This window comes from Acomys minous (assembly GCF_964271855.1).
Source record: "Acomys minous genome assembly, chromosome: 16".
In the NCBI taxonomy this organism is placed as follows: Eukaryota; Metazoa; Chordata; class Mammalia; order Rodentia; family Muridae; genus Acomys; species Acomys minous.
In genome coordinates, this window is record NC_140498.1 from 49,546,995 (window position 1) to 49,561,336 (window position 14,342).

At 47.5% G+C, this 14,342-nt stretch overlaps 1 protein-coding gene across 6 annotated transcripts in view; it reads left to right on the plus strand.

Moving 5' to 3' along the window:
* The window catches only part of SNX29 (sorting nexin 29), a 401,127-nt gene that overhangs the window by 309,765 nt on the left and 77,020 nt on the right, over window positions 1-14,342 (plus strand). For all 6 annotated transcript variants that reach the window (XM_084763168.1, XM_084763169.1, XM_084763172.1 and 3 more), the window contains one exon: window positions 1,630-1,711. In XM_084763168.1, coding sequence (XP_084619294.1) covers window positions 1,630-1,711 — 82 coding nt within the window. The remainder of the gene's footprint in view (window positions 1-1,629; window positions 1,712-14,342) is intronic.

Below are 14,342 nucleotides of genomic sequence, written 5' to 3' on the forward strand. Positions count from 1 at the left end.
CATTCAGGGCTCATTGTCCCTGGAAGGGGATCACCACGTTGGGCCAGGGCATAGAAGTGCCAGGGCCATGGGGCCACTCGCCCGAGGGTTATTCCTTTGTGAAGATAGAGTACTTTCCACTCTGGACATTGTGAGGTCATGGAGGTCACTGAGTCTCCCACAAACCACCTGGCATCTGTGAGTGTGCTACAAACCCAAGATGCTGATGAGTTCTGAGCAGGGGTGCTCAGGGAAGGCCTCTCTCCCTGGATAGCTCTAGGTAGAGGTAAGAGAGGGTCTTTCAGAAAGGACGCCATGCCTAGACAGCTGCCAGCTTGCACTTGAAGGTCTCAGCCCTAGCCCTGTGGTGGAGCTGTGCTGGGGTGGACATTGTGTACCTCAAGTCACCCCATAAAGCAGACTGTCATACAACCAAAATGCCCTTAAATGTGCCTTGGGGATTGAGTGAGTTAGTATAAATGAAAGTGTGGAACTGTGTAGTTCGTGTCCTCAGGAAATGAATTTGTACTTGGTTTCCTTTCTGATGGTGCTGCAAATGGAACGAGGCACTGGCTTGTGCTCTGCCGCTGACCTGTGCCTCCGTGTGCTTCAGCTCAAATTGTGCTTGTCTCAGACTGCTTGTCCTACTTAGCTTCTCTGTTGCTGTGATAAACGCCATGACCAAAGGCAACCTGGCGAGGACAGGGCTTATTTGGCTTGTGCACTGCTGTCCATCATCCAGAGAACTCAAGGCAGCAGCCTGAGGCGGAAACCACAGAGGGGCGCTGCCTGCCAGCTTGCTTCCTCTCGCTCACTCAGCTGCCTTCCTATATAACCCAGGCCCATCTACCTAGGATGGCAGTGCTGTCGTAGAGTGGGCCTCTTCCTTCAGTTTTCAATTAGGAGCATACCCCATAGACACGCTCACAGGCCAATCCGATTGAACCGGTTCCGCATAGTTCTTTCTTCAGGTGTATCAGGTTGCCAACTAAGTAAAGTATGACTGCACTATACACCGGGAAATCAGAAGCGGGTATTTGTAGCTGCCATCTAAGTTTTCTAATTTGTCATTACTATTGTCTCACCCCAGCCCCAGGTAGCTATCACTTTGAAAACCACAAGTATTGCTTCCCTGAGCTGTTGTGTGAAAATGGAGCTCAGGGTCAGAAATCAGGGTAGTGGAGAGGCCTGTGGTTCCATGGGGGTGCTCCAGAAACTGGATGTTACTGTGTATGACTTCCCAGGGCCCCCTGTGGCTGTTCCTTTATCAGATGTGGTGACTGAGCTTCAGCTGCCTCCTAGGCCAAGGTCACCTAGCTGGTAAAAACCCAAGATCAAACTGTGTACTCTAGAGAATACACTGCATAAGTAAATTTAAATATGCATACATATCCATTTATATATATCATATGTATGTATACGTGTGTGTGTATATGTATGTCTACATATACTTTAACCCAAGGTCCTTAGAGATACTCTTCTGAGGTCTAGTGGTAAGTACTAAGCACGTCCTTATCTCAGTGGTAAGGTGTGATGTCGGTTGTATCAGTGTTCTGTTGGAAATGGCTTTTATAGGAGAAAAGAGTCTCCAAGCCTGCTTTGGCTTTTTTGTAAGTAAAAATGCCCCTCTCATCTCTTTATTCTGATCAGATCAAATCGGGCGCTGATCAATGTCTGGATCCCTTCTGTGTTCCTCCGAGGCAAAGCAGCCAACGCCTTCCATGTGTATCAGGTAAGTGCCTGGGATTCGTGCACACATCACGTTTGTGAAGCCGTGGTGCTTTGCATGTTGGCACCATTTGTATATCGGCGGAGCTGCCCTGGTTGGTCAGGCACGCAGGAGGGTGTGCATGTAGTTTCCTGTTGTCGCCGTGTATGGCTGTTTCCCAGCAGCACTACGTATTCAACCTATCTGCATGGCTTCCGCCAACACCTGGGTCACATCTCATAATCTATCTGGGACCTTGGGTCTATGGCTGAATTTGGGGGTTAGGTGAAGGAGTTGGTTTTCATGGCTGGCCCCGTTTGGCTCCCGTACGCATTGCTGGCACCCAGGTTGGCACTGATCTCATCAACCATGTGACTGGGCATGGGAAGATGAGACTGCACAAAGGGAAGCCTGACTATACTTTTGTTGTTGTTTTGAGACAGCATCTTGGTACGTAGCCTGGGCTGGAGGTGTGTGGATTATAGGTGTGTGCCACCATGCCCAGTTAGGTTACTCACGGCAAGAGAAAGGGCCCTGGGTGCTTGACAGGCAAAGCCTGCCGACGTCTCCACTCGCTCCTCATAGGTGTCTAAGCACCATTCGCATGCGCACCACAAGGTCTGGCTCTGCAGCGGGTTTGCAACCAGACTTGTGGGGATTTTGCTGTTTAAGTCTCTAGTTCTCTATACAACATGTATATTAGCCCTCATATTACAGTGCTTCTTGTTGGTGTTTGGAAACATTTTAGGAAGCATTGTATAGTGTTTTCTATGCCACTGATACTGGATAGAAGTGGTACCACTGGGCATTACTTATAAGACTTTTTTAAAAATGCATGTCCTTTAGATTCAAGGCAATAGAAAAGAATGATAAAAAAAAAGTGAAAAATATACCAGGGTCAAATAAAATGTAAACCCAAAAGGCTTATTTAAAGGGAAAAGGTGGAAACTGTGTTACCCTGAGGTGTCCAACCTGGTCTTCCCCGGTGCTCTGAGTTTCCTAAGGGCTTCCTGGCAGCCACTGTGAAATGGAAATGCAGTTGGTTATTTTAAGTAATTCTATAGCTAACAACAAGGAAAGATGTTAGTTCCTCATAGGGAGCTAAAAAGGAAAGCTCCACATGGGGCTTCACCAGTGAGGAAGGCTGGACTAGACCATCTTCCGTTGCATCCCATGACAACTTACTGTCTACTCCTGAAGGTCTCCTTTGCAGGCAGCTGAGGGCATAACCACAAGTGACCCCGCGCCTGTGAGAGCCCTGTGCAGCTTCCTCAGTGGAACTGTGCTGCTCCCCCACAGCCACTAGCCCACCGGCCACGCATGGCTGTTTAGATTGAAATTATTTAAAGCCAATAAGTTGAGCACTTCTGCTCCTTGGTCACGCTGGTCGTGTTTCAGGTGCTTACTAGCTGTGTCCATGGCGGCCAACTTGTTGCAGGACTAGGAAAAAGTCTCTGTGGGGACAGAAGCTTCTGTGGGGCCACGCAGCTTGGGAACCGTACCTCCTGGGGAGGGGGCAGCAGGGTCTCACGTGCTAGGAGTTTAGAAGAGAGGAGCTGGAGCTGAGAGGGCAGGGCTTTGGCTGTTCTTGTGCTTTTAGTGCGGGGTGCCTACCTATCTGATTACAGATTGATGTTGTCATCCACAAGGTGGTGGTCACAGTTATAGCTATTTTGGAACACATGTGGCCCGTGGGCTGTGGGTTAGACGCGCCTGTCTAGTCTCTGGAGGACAGCTCTATGCTCTCCTGTCTCCAGATTACATAACACAGGAGGCTGGTGACCGACGCCTTTGGGCAACAACAGGTGTCATTTGTTTTCACTGTGTTTATTTTTACATTTGCCTCTCAGTTATGACACAGTTCTATTTTCCCATGTACCATGATGAAGTACAATTTCTTTAAAAATAAATTTTAAGTAAATAGGAAATGAGTCAGCTTAAAGAATAATACTAAATTCACAATAGTGAAAAGAGCATAAAGTCAAGGGTGCTGCCAGGTGGGAACACTGGCATAAGGCGTGAAGAGGCAAAGTTAGTAACATAAACAATAATTACCAGCCGCAGGTTCCCCACCCATCCCCACACTGACTTGCATGTTGCTGGAATTGGCTCGCTCAGTGCTCACAGCAACTTTGTGAGGCCACCCTGACCATGAGGAAACAAAAGACTTGGGCAAGCACATGGTTAGTGGCATGGCTTTTTAAGCTCAAACTATTCAGTCTTACTATCTTGGCTACTTGCCTGCTGCCATGATAAAATATTTCCCTAATAAAAAGCAACCTAGCCGGGCGTGGTGGCGCACGCCTTTAGTCCCAGCACTCGGGAGGCAGAGGCGGGTGAATCGCTGTGAGTTCGAGGCCAGCCTGGTCTACAAAGTGAGTCCAGGACAGCCAAGGCTAACACAGAGAAACCCTGTCTCGAAAAACAAACAAAAACAACAACAACAAAAAAAACAAAAAAAGCAACCTAAGGGAGAAAGTTTATTTTGGCTGACAGATACAGAGGGACACAGTCTATCATGGCAAGGAAGATGGTACAGCCGGCAGGGAAGACATGGTGGCAGAGCGAGAGGGTGGCTGGTCACAATGCGTCTGCACTCAGGTTGCAGAGAGGTGTTGCTGTACTTTAGAACTTGAAGGCCTGTCCTCAGTGACCTACTTCCTCCACCAGGACTCCACCTCCTGGAGAGATGTGTGAGCCTGTGGGAAGGAATTTACATTAAAATCAAAATACCAACTGTGGGTACAGTTAAGCTCTTTAGGAACTCCTAGAAAAATGCCTGGTAATGGTTGCCCTTATTCTCAAGGGAGGGGCCCCACCTGGATCTGATCTTCTGTATAGAGAGCCACCTGCATCACTGAGAAAATGAGCAGACATCTGGACCTCTGCAGTGTGCACTATGTACACATGCGTGCACGCACACTCATGTACTCTCTTCCAGCCTGCTAAGCACAAAAGTGAGACATTTGTAGTTGCCTCAAGAAGTTGTGGAAGCAGTTTGCTGTACCCAGTGACCAGCCCTGTCATAGCCGGACTTCAGGGTTGTTGCCTCAGGACATATTGTTGGTGGAATGTCAGGCCCCTAAAGTTGGCCTCGTTCAGGATGGCACAGAGACTGTGTTCTCCAGTGCCAAAGACTCGACGACAGTTTACCTGCATTGCACAGACACTAACTCTCAGCCCCTGTGCTTGTGCAAATGCAGAAGAGCATTCTAACAGGAGCTGCTCGTCCTCAGGAGTGGGGTACAATGACTGCTGCTCCTTCACCTGCAGGGCGCCCAAAGTGAGAACTGGCATTTTGGCAATTTTCAGAACAAAAGTAAGACTGGTATCCAGTGTCTTTGCATTTCAGTGCTTTTCATCATGAGGATTTCTTACGCCCTGCAGCCCACTGATGTCTGGCTGCCAAAGGCAGTAGCCATAGACAAAACGGTGAAGCAGAGCTAAGTCAGAAAGGAACAAACCCACAGGAAGCCACCTCAGTGCAGGGTCTTCTTGTCCTCCCTCCCTTCTTCCCTCCCTCCCTCCCTTCTTCCTTTCGTCCCTCCCTCCCTTCCTTCCTCCCTCCCTCCCTCCTTTCCTCCCTCCTTTTCTCCCTCCCTCCCTCCCTCCCTCCCTCCTTTCCTCCCTCCCTCCCTCCCTCCCTCCTTTCCTCCCTCCCTCCCTCCCTCCCTCCTTTCCTCCCTCCCTTCCTTCCTCCCTCCCTCCCTCCCTCCCTCCTTTCCTCCCTCCATCCCTTCCTCCTTTCCTCCCCCATCCCTTCCTCCCTCCCTCTCCTTCCCTCCCTCTTTTAGTATGTCTTTTAGTACGCAGTTGTGTTTGTGGTTTGATTCCCCATCACTTTCACACAATGTAATTAAGTTTGCTTTTGATCAATAAATTTTTAGCTTATGCCTCTGCAAATATTTAATCTGATTCTCTAGATAACCCAACTTCCAAACAAGTTGGAGATCTGTGCTGTTAGCCAACAGAAATGTTTAGAGAGTAATCATGGACCTTAGAACAAGCCATCACCCCCTCCCCCACCACCTGGCAAATGGTACAGCTACTAAATTAACACGAAATCGCAAGTCAGCGCATATGTTCCAGGCCCTCGAGTCCTTCCCGCTGAAATACCTGTTTTCTAACTACACCTGGCATCTGTTGTCCATGTGAGATTAATTTCAGCCTTTGAATCCACCCACCAGAAGCGTGAACCGATTAGGTTTCCTTTCAGTGTTTCAACAAGGGCCTTTTCTTCTAGAATAGCTCTCTTTCCCAGAGGCCACAGAGTGTTGTCAGGGCTAAGAGGAAAGGGGTACCCTAGGAAGACTCGCCCAGTATTTGAGCAGCCCTCTGCTCTCCCAGCCCTGCCAAAGAAATACATGTAGCCAGAGAGGCTGGAGGCTCATGCACTGAGCATGGGCGTGGAGGGCGCCTGGAGTTTTTATTTCCCCCTATCAATAATAGATTACAGGCGCTCAGTAGACTACAGGGGCCTGAGGTGGTTTAGAGGGGGAAATGTCTTTGGCCTCCAGGCCTGGGTTTCTTGGTTCTTCTTTCATCCTCTTTCCTGCAGTGCTGTACTTGTGGGCCTCAGGCCTCTTTTATCTCAGGCTTCATCTTCACGTTGCTCTGCAGAGAGAGGCCGTCTGCTAAGTAAGAAGGACAGCAGAGCTGCATTCAGAAATGGCAGCTGCAGTGCCGAAGTATGCGCTGGAGAAGCCTCAGCCCCAGCACGTGACATTTCACATTTGGAGAAAGGAACCAACCAGTTGCGAGGCGGAAGCTCCGTCCTCCCATTTGTACCAGGTTCCACCTGTTGTGTCTGCTGTGAGCATGGTGGCCTGGAGAGTCTGCTGCAGGCTTGTCCCTGTGGTGACTGTGAGTTCTCCAGCTAGTGCTGGCTAATGTGCTGCAGGCCATGAGAAATGCCGCACAGTCTTCTTTTCTAAAGCCTTCCCTCCCACAGCACCCAGTGTCTGGGGATTGCAGCCCGTAGCCCCCAGCTGCTCCTGGAGCACTCAGGCCTCCTGGGAAGTCTCTTTTGGTCTCAGGTGTCACAATTATTCTCTGTTCCTGGCTTTATCTTTACAAATAGGATTTTTCCCCTTTTTTGTATGATTTATTTGTCCCTAAGCTGATGACCTGCTATATGGCGTGCCTGTGCTTAACGTATGCAGAGCCAGTGGCAAGCCAGACTTGACACTGAGCTTTCCCTCATGACCTTACATCTTAATGAGAATGGCAGGAAATGGTTGGCAGTGACAGAACATGCCTACAGTGTACCATGAAGTGCGGACTTCGCCACATGTAAAGGCTGAGCACATGTGAATATGACCCTTCGCAGGCCTCACTTAGCTAAATAACTTTGGGCATGTTCTAATATTGAAAAACCAGGAAGGGCAGTGAACATCCAAAATATGGGAGTCACCATGTTAGGCATGGTGCTAGGGAGGCATCATGCTAGGTCTCCCAGGATTGTCGGGAACACCTATATAGTGCCTGCAGGACCTTCTGCATGCACGGAGAGGACCCACTGAATAGAGCTGCTGCAGCCATGTTCCTCCGAGGTACCCACAGATGGATGTAGTTGCTGTTTGGGTCACTCTACACCCACAGGGTTGTCTGTGTAGATACCCCATGGCACAAGGGTCTTAGAGCTATCTTTTCCTGGAGCTGGGGAGATGCTCAGTTGGTGATGGGAGTGTTGCAGGCCTGAGTTCCACCCTCAGAACACATATAAACATGCCACTGTGTAATGTGTACTGTAGCCCCAGTACTGGGGAGGTGGAGACAGGTAGGTCCCTGGGGCTTGCTGAGCAACCAGCCTAGCTTGCTTGATGAGTTGGAGGCCTGTGGAGACTCTGCCAGCAGGGGGCTTGGGGGGATTGGGGAGTGGAACATCACCTAAGGCACTGGTTATCCTCTGTCCCACACATGCATGTGAGTGTGTAAATACACACACACACACATACACACACACACACACACACACACACACACACACTCCACACCCCTTCCTCTCCAGTCAAGAATTCTGACCCAGGGCTTCCCTGGCCCCAGCCCAGATAAAATTTGCATTAGGATTAAGTGCCTGCCTGTCTCTCTCAATCCTTGCGGTAAGGGCTAAATTGAGCTGAACCTGAAGCTTCTGGAACATGTGCCATCACACTGCAGCTCCTCATCTGCTGGTGCCCGTGCTGCTCAGCCCAGTGCTGATCCTAAAGTTGCAGGAGGCGGTGTGTAGGAACTGTCCCGAGGCAGCCCGCGGCTGCTCAAATGTCAGCTCCTAGGGCTCGTGTTTATGTGATGAATGCTTTCCCGAGGCCCATGGCACAGGGGTAATGATTATTTTATTTCTGGGTTTGAAGAAATAGACATGTGGTGAATAAATGCCTTCTGGCTTGGGGGAGCTTCCCCATGGTCCGTCTTTGGACCTTGAATCGTGCCAGCCTCAGGAGGCCTTCACATCATGTTAATCTCCACTGAGCTACCACATTATACCAGGAGGGCAGGGAGTTTTAGGCTTTGTTTTCTGGAACTGGGCGTCAGGAAGTCCTGGTTTCCTAATGAGGCAGAGAAGGTGGAGCTGTTGCTCTAAGCTGTGCATCTCCGTCTCTCTCCCTCCCAGATGCAGAAATGCACTTCAAGCCTAACCTTGAGAGGTTACCTCCTTGTGCTGCCAGCAGCCTCCTCCCCGGAGACTGTGAGTCCCCAGCTCTGTGCCAGGGTTCCCAGCAGTGCGCGACTGTCAGACTGCTCCACTGTCTGGAGCTAGAAGAGGCATCCTGACTTGGCAGCCGTGTGGAAACTGTTTTCCAGGGGCAGAGAGACTAGGCTGTGAAAAATATGTCCTGTACTGATTGAGGTCCCAAAGGACGTACAACAGTTACGTCCGGAATTGGTGGAGGAGATGGGCACTAGGAGTCTCAGCTCTAGGATCTGAGTGCTACTGGCCCAGCTGACGGGGCAGGTGCAGAGCAGGGAGCCCACAAAAGCGTGGTGAGCAACAGGCTTGGAGTACCCCAATTAGAAGAACCCAAGCAGAAGCAGGCATGTGACTTAGTAAAAAGGAATTCACTTGGTAGAAAGTTTTAGTGACAGAGTTGTGTCACCAAATCCACCTCTTTTCTACTCACTTTTGCACTACTCGACTTATGAAGAAAAGACAAGGGGAATGTGACTAAGGCCAGTGCTGCCTGTCCAGACTTCATATGTTCAAGTCCTATTCTTCAGCACCATTTCATGAGAGCAAATATTTTCGTGTATAAGAAAATTGGTTAGGTACATGCGCAGGGTCCCACAGCAGTGAGCAGCAGAGCTGAGCTGAGGATCTGGGTGGCGCTGCCTTCTAATTCTATGCTTCTCTAAGAGAAAACCCTGATCCTCCCCCCTGTGTGTGTGTAGGGAGCTGCTCACATGTGCACAGGTGGGCTCACAAATGTCATGTGCATGTGGTGGTAAGAAGACAGTTTTAGGTGTTACTCCTCAGCTGCCTTCCACTTTTTTGTGTGTTTGGGACAGGGTCTATCATTGGCCTGGAGCATCACCCAGCTGTCCAGCAAACTTGGATCTGCCAGTCTCTGTTTCGCATCTCATCATTGTTTGCATTACAGATGCACACTGCCATACCTGGCTTTTTGTAGGGGCCATGTGGATCCAAACTCAAGTTCTCACACTTAGAAGGTGAGCACTTTATCATCTGAACCATCTTCTTGGCCCGCCATTTCCTTCTTAACTGAGCTCCCAGACAAGGAGAAGGACTATAATAACAACGATAGTGATGACATTGATGGCTTAGGATGGTTGGAAATGATAATGATGCTTGATGGTGATGATGGTTACTGATGATGGTAATAGTTGATGGTAATCATGGTTGATGATGATGATGATGTTCGGTGATGATTATGGCTGATTATGGTGGGGATTGATGGTGATAATTGATAATAACTGGTGATAATAAAGGTTGATGATGTTAATGGTGGTTGATGGTTCATGATGGTTGATAATGGATGATCATGGTGGTGATGGTTGATGGTGGTGGCTGAGGATTGATGATGGTTGGTTGATGGTGATAATGATGATATTTTGTGGTAATTGATGATGGTGATGATGATGATGATGATGATAATGATGACAATGGCAGTAGCTACAGCTGTAGTGTTTCCTTGGAGCTTCCCATGTGCCAAATAATATTTCCAGTTGCCTCTCTCTGTACTTCATTTACTTGAACTTTGAAAGCACTGACAAGCAAGTCCTTTCTTTGTTTTTATTATTTCTTGTGTGGTGTGATGTGTGTGAGAGGATACATGCTAGGACTCACATGTGGAGGCCAGAGGACAACTGTGTAGCTCTGTCCTTTACCACCATGCATCCTAGGGTCATCAGGCTTGAGGAATGAGCACTCTGAAGCACTGGTGTTCTTGCCAGCTCTGATAATCACAGCCTCAGGAGTAGAAGGACGCCACACATTCAGACTGTTAAATTATATGATGAAAGTTTGGGAAACTTCACTGTTGAGAAAAAATTTCTGTTGTACAACCTGGCTCTTCCTCTAGGGTGTGACAGGGCCTGGGGGCACTCACAATCCCATTTGGTTTGCAGACTTCTTTTGGAATCTTAGTGTTTATCCTCTTCTCGACTCTTTTCTAGTCTTCCTCTTTGGAGTGTACATTCCCAAACCTCTCTGTGTTTGAGAAGTTGTCCTTACCACTTCCGCCTGAGTTCGTCTTCTGCCCCTTTGCTTTCTACCATGCATTCTTCCCTTATGTCCTTTACAAGTGCTTGCCACTTCTGTCTAATTTGCTTGTATGATTGAATACTGTTCATTGTCCCTGACTGTGCTGTAAGCACTGATTTTTCCCTCCTCTAGGGCATTGATCAGTTCATGTCACTAAATATTTATTAAGTGAATGAATAGGCTGGCATGCACAGATGAAACTTGAGTTGCATGTGTCCAAGTTACAGTTTAGATGCATGATGGGGAAGATTCTGTTTTGAAAGTGTGACGTATTTCTCAGCAGCCAGGAGTCACATCTGCCCCCCATGTTCCTTCAGATGTCAAGGGTGGAATATGGGACTATTCTGGTAGCACTTGGCTATGAGACCTCCCATGATCAGTGTTCCTACTCTGTATTGATCAAGACATTGGCTTTTGCTATAACTGTTCCTCTTACTCTAGTCAAGTGCATATTTTACAAAAAAAAATTGAAGGTGACAATTTAATTGAATAGGAAGGTTTTATCTCTTGAATGTGGTGATAACACAAAGATGACAATGTTCTGACTTAGGAAGCAGGGAACTCCCAGGCACCTAGAATCTTAATAAGCAGCCTTCTAGGATGGGCCCAGAGAATTTGGATATCTGCACATTGTGACTAATAACATCTAAAAATCTTAATTGGCATTATGAGGCAGGAATTGTTGCATAACCTAGGGGCTGGATTAAAGTTGAGCGTACAGGAAAGCTTGTAGATTACAGCAAGAAGGGTTGGGAAATAATTTAACTCATTCATCAAGTAGACTTTGGCTTGGGAGGAGGAGCTACCTTTGGGCCATGTTACAATGTCTTCCCCTCTCTTTGTTCTGGATCAGACACTTGCTACGGGTTGCACTTCAACAAGGAGAAAGGAGAAAGGTAGACTAAGTTCTTGTTACTAAACAGTTAGGTTTAGTGAAGGCAAAACAGCATCAAACCATGTAATGGGGCACAGTAGCAATTGTGAGAGGCATAGAAGAACAGATGTGTAAGGTGTCTGTTCATCCAGTGGAGCACCAGGCAGCAGCAGGTTGGAGATCTGTGCGATGGGCAGCAATGAGGCTGAGTCTCCTGAACAGTGCTGACAGAAGGAAGTCAGAGGGAAAGAGCAAACAACCCCCAATCCCACCCAGGTGCTCTCATCCATCTAAACCCCAGCCTCTCAAACTGTAGGTCATAACCTCATATGGGGGGTCACAGAGCTGAGTCTGGGAGTCATGAGAAATATGGCAGCAGGAAAGAATTTGTGAGTGGCACAGTGACTGAAAATTAATGAAGAACAAAGCATTAATGAGTTGAGTGTGTTTCTGGCAGCATTGCCTGTTGCATACATGCCTTCACCTGCCTTGGCCTTGAACACACAGCATGCACATTTGTACTGTGTGTGCCATCATGTCACTCAGCACCAGCTGACACAGGGACACTGCTCAGGTTTGAGGCTGTTGCATGTCATGAGGAACAGTGCTTTCATAGTACATGGAAGGTTTTCCGCACTCCTAGAAGCATAAGGGCGTCATGCAGAAAGACTTTTACTACTCCCAAGGTCCTCGGGAAGCAGCGTATTGTGCTAGAATATTTAAGTTCAAAGATTGCTGTTTGGGTGGCTGATGTGAATTTCATGAAGAACCCTCATGAATTTTGGGTTGGGACTAGGAATTTCTAACAGTTTCTGCCATTCTGTATGGCATATTTATGCCTGGTCTTGTCAGTGTTGCTAATTATAATCTCTAAATATTGGTCGACTCTGACAAATGTTGAAGATGTTCCAGGTCCCGCTCTATTGAACATTCCGCTAAGATTTCATGCTTCATGTAAATGCAGACAGCACATCCATCTCATTAGCTTCACAGGCTTGATTTTTATCTTTTACAAATGGGAAAATTTTATGTATAGCAAAGAATAAATGTTTTAAAATAGGTTCTAAATTATTTCTTGCCAATAAATGTTTAATTTCTAAGCCTGTGTTATGTACCTGCATGTTTTGGGTCATGTAGACTCAAATAAGTTCTGCAAATAGAGAGCTTGGGCAGTGCACCCTTAACCAAGTTGCTGGGGTGCTATTGTGCTTTTCTGCAGGTAGTGCGATGGGCTGAGAGGCTCAGGGAAGGGCCAGGACTGCAGGGCCAACCCTCGGCACTTTCTACAAATTTTTATTGGTTTCTCATTTTAACAGTAATCAGTTCCTATGAGCTGGCTTCTGCTGCGATGGTACGCAGCCCTGAGTCCCCTCAGCTTACAGTGGTTTTGGTACATGTCTGTTTCCTACTTTACCCACCTGGGTCACCCTGTGTGTGTCACATGATCTCTCTGCCAGCATTTTAGAGCTAAGGGCAAGTCCTCAACTAGGGCGTGCTGCTGCATGGTGAGAGGCAAAGAACCGTGCCTCAGCACTGGAAGCCTGTGCTCAGAAGTGACAGTGTCTTGTACCATTCCTCCACAGGACTCATCAGACTGGTGGGGAGGAGTCTCAGGGAGGGGCTCTGCACCACCCATGGGATCTAAGCTAAATAATCTGCCCTAGCAAGCAATGCTCACTCTAGAAATATCACAGAAGATGGGTGTTATTTAGCCATTAAACAGTGCTATAGACCTGGCATACTAGCTTGCAAAGTTATTTATTTCAGATGCCAAAAGGGAAAAAAAATCAGCTGGAGAATTTATAGCCTACTCTCATTTTTTTTCAAACATTAAAAAATGTGTATAGTAGCATAGGAAATGAAATGGAAAAATCGAGATGTCTGCATAGCCCAGGCAGGCAGAGCATCAGTTTGGCTCTTTTAGGCTAACCAGCTGTCACCACACAGGACTTCATACTGCCTGAATCATGCAGATTAATTTCTCATTTTATTAACAGCCTGGATTTGAATGTTAAAACCTCCTTCTTTTAAATGGTAGAAGCTAAGCAGGTAGTTTTGTTTGTTTGGTTGGTTTTGTTTGTTTGTTTGTTTGTTTTTTGTGTTTTCAAGACAAGGTTTCTCTGTGTACTCTGTGTAGCCTTGACTGTCCTGGATTCGCTTTGTAGACCAGGCTGTCCTCGAACTCACAATGATCTGCCTGCCTCTGCCTCCCGAGTGCTGGGATTAAAGGCGTGCACCATCACGCCTGGCTAAACAGGTTTTTTTTAAGTGGCATGATTTTTAAATTTACAATGGAGAAGAACCAAATTATTTTTAATGACTGGTGAGTTTTTGTGTAGGGATCCCCTCACCTTTTTTTCCCCCCACTCAACTTTATTTTTTTTAATCCTCAAACTAGTTACTTCTCTCTTTCTTTCTTTTACAAAAAACAATAAAGAAAACAACATAATAAGCATCTCAGAATGGTAGTTCATGTCTCTTCCCAGTACTGAGGCGGGCACTGTGCAGGAGGATGGCCATGAGTTTGAGGCCAGTCTGAATTAGAATACGTTTCAGGCCATCACGGGCTAAAGAGTGAGACATTGTTGTCTCAGAATCAATTGACTTAGTCAATAACTTTAATTATCTATTTAATGAAAGGCGAGAATGCCTTTGCTTCAAGAGTTGCCGTTCACCGTGGGAATCTTTGCTCAGTTGATCGTGGAAGTTAATTAAGCAGGAAATGTGACCTTGGCGAAGCATTGGGCATACCCGTGTTCCCTAATAGAGGAAAGAGCAAGGAGCAGTCCAGGCCCACAGCCAGAGAGGGGTGGTGGGTCCCCAAAGGCTGCTGCCTTTCAACACCGAGCGACGCTGCTCTTGCTTCTGCTGAGCCACACGTATCCTCCTCAAAAGTGACCTCATGATTGGGAAGGCCCTGGAAGGAGCCAGTTAATTCTACCATCTGAGGGCAAGACCCATGGCAGTGGCTCAGGAAATTCATGACACATGACAGTGTGTCAGTAGTTAGCCACAGTGTAGCCCCTGCGGCAGCTCCTCTGGCCAAGTGGGCCTTGTGC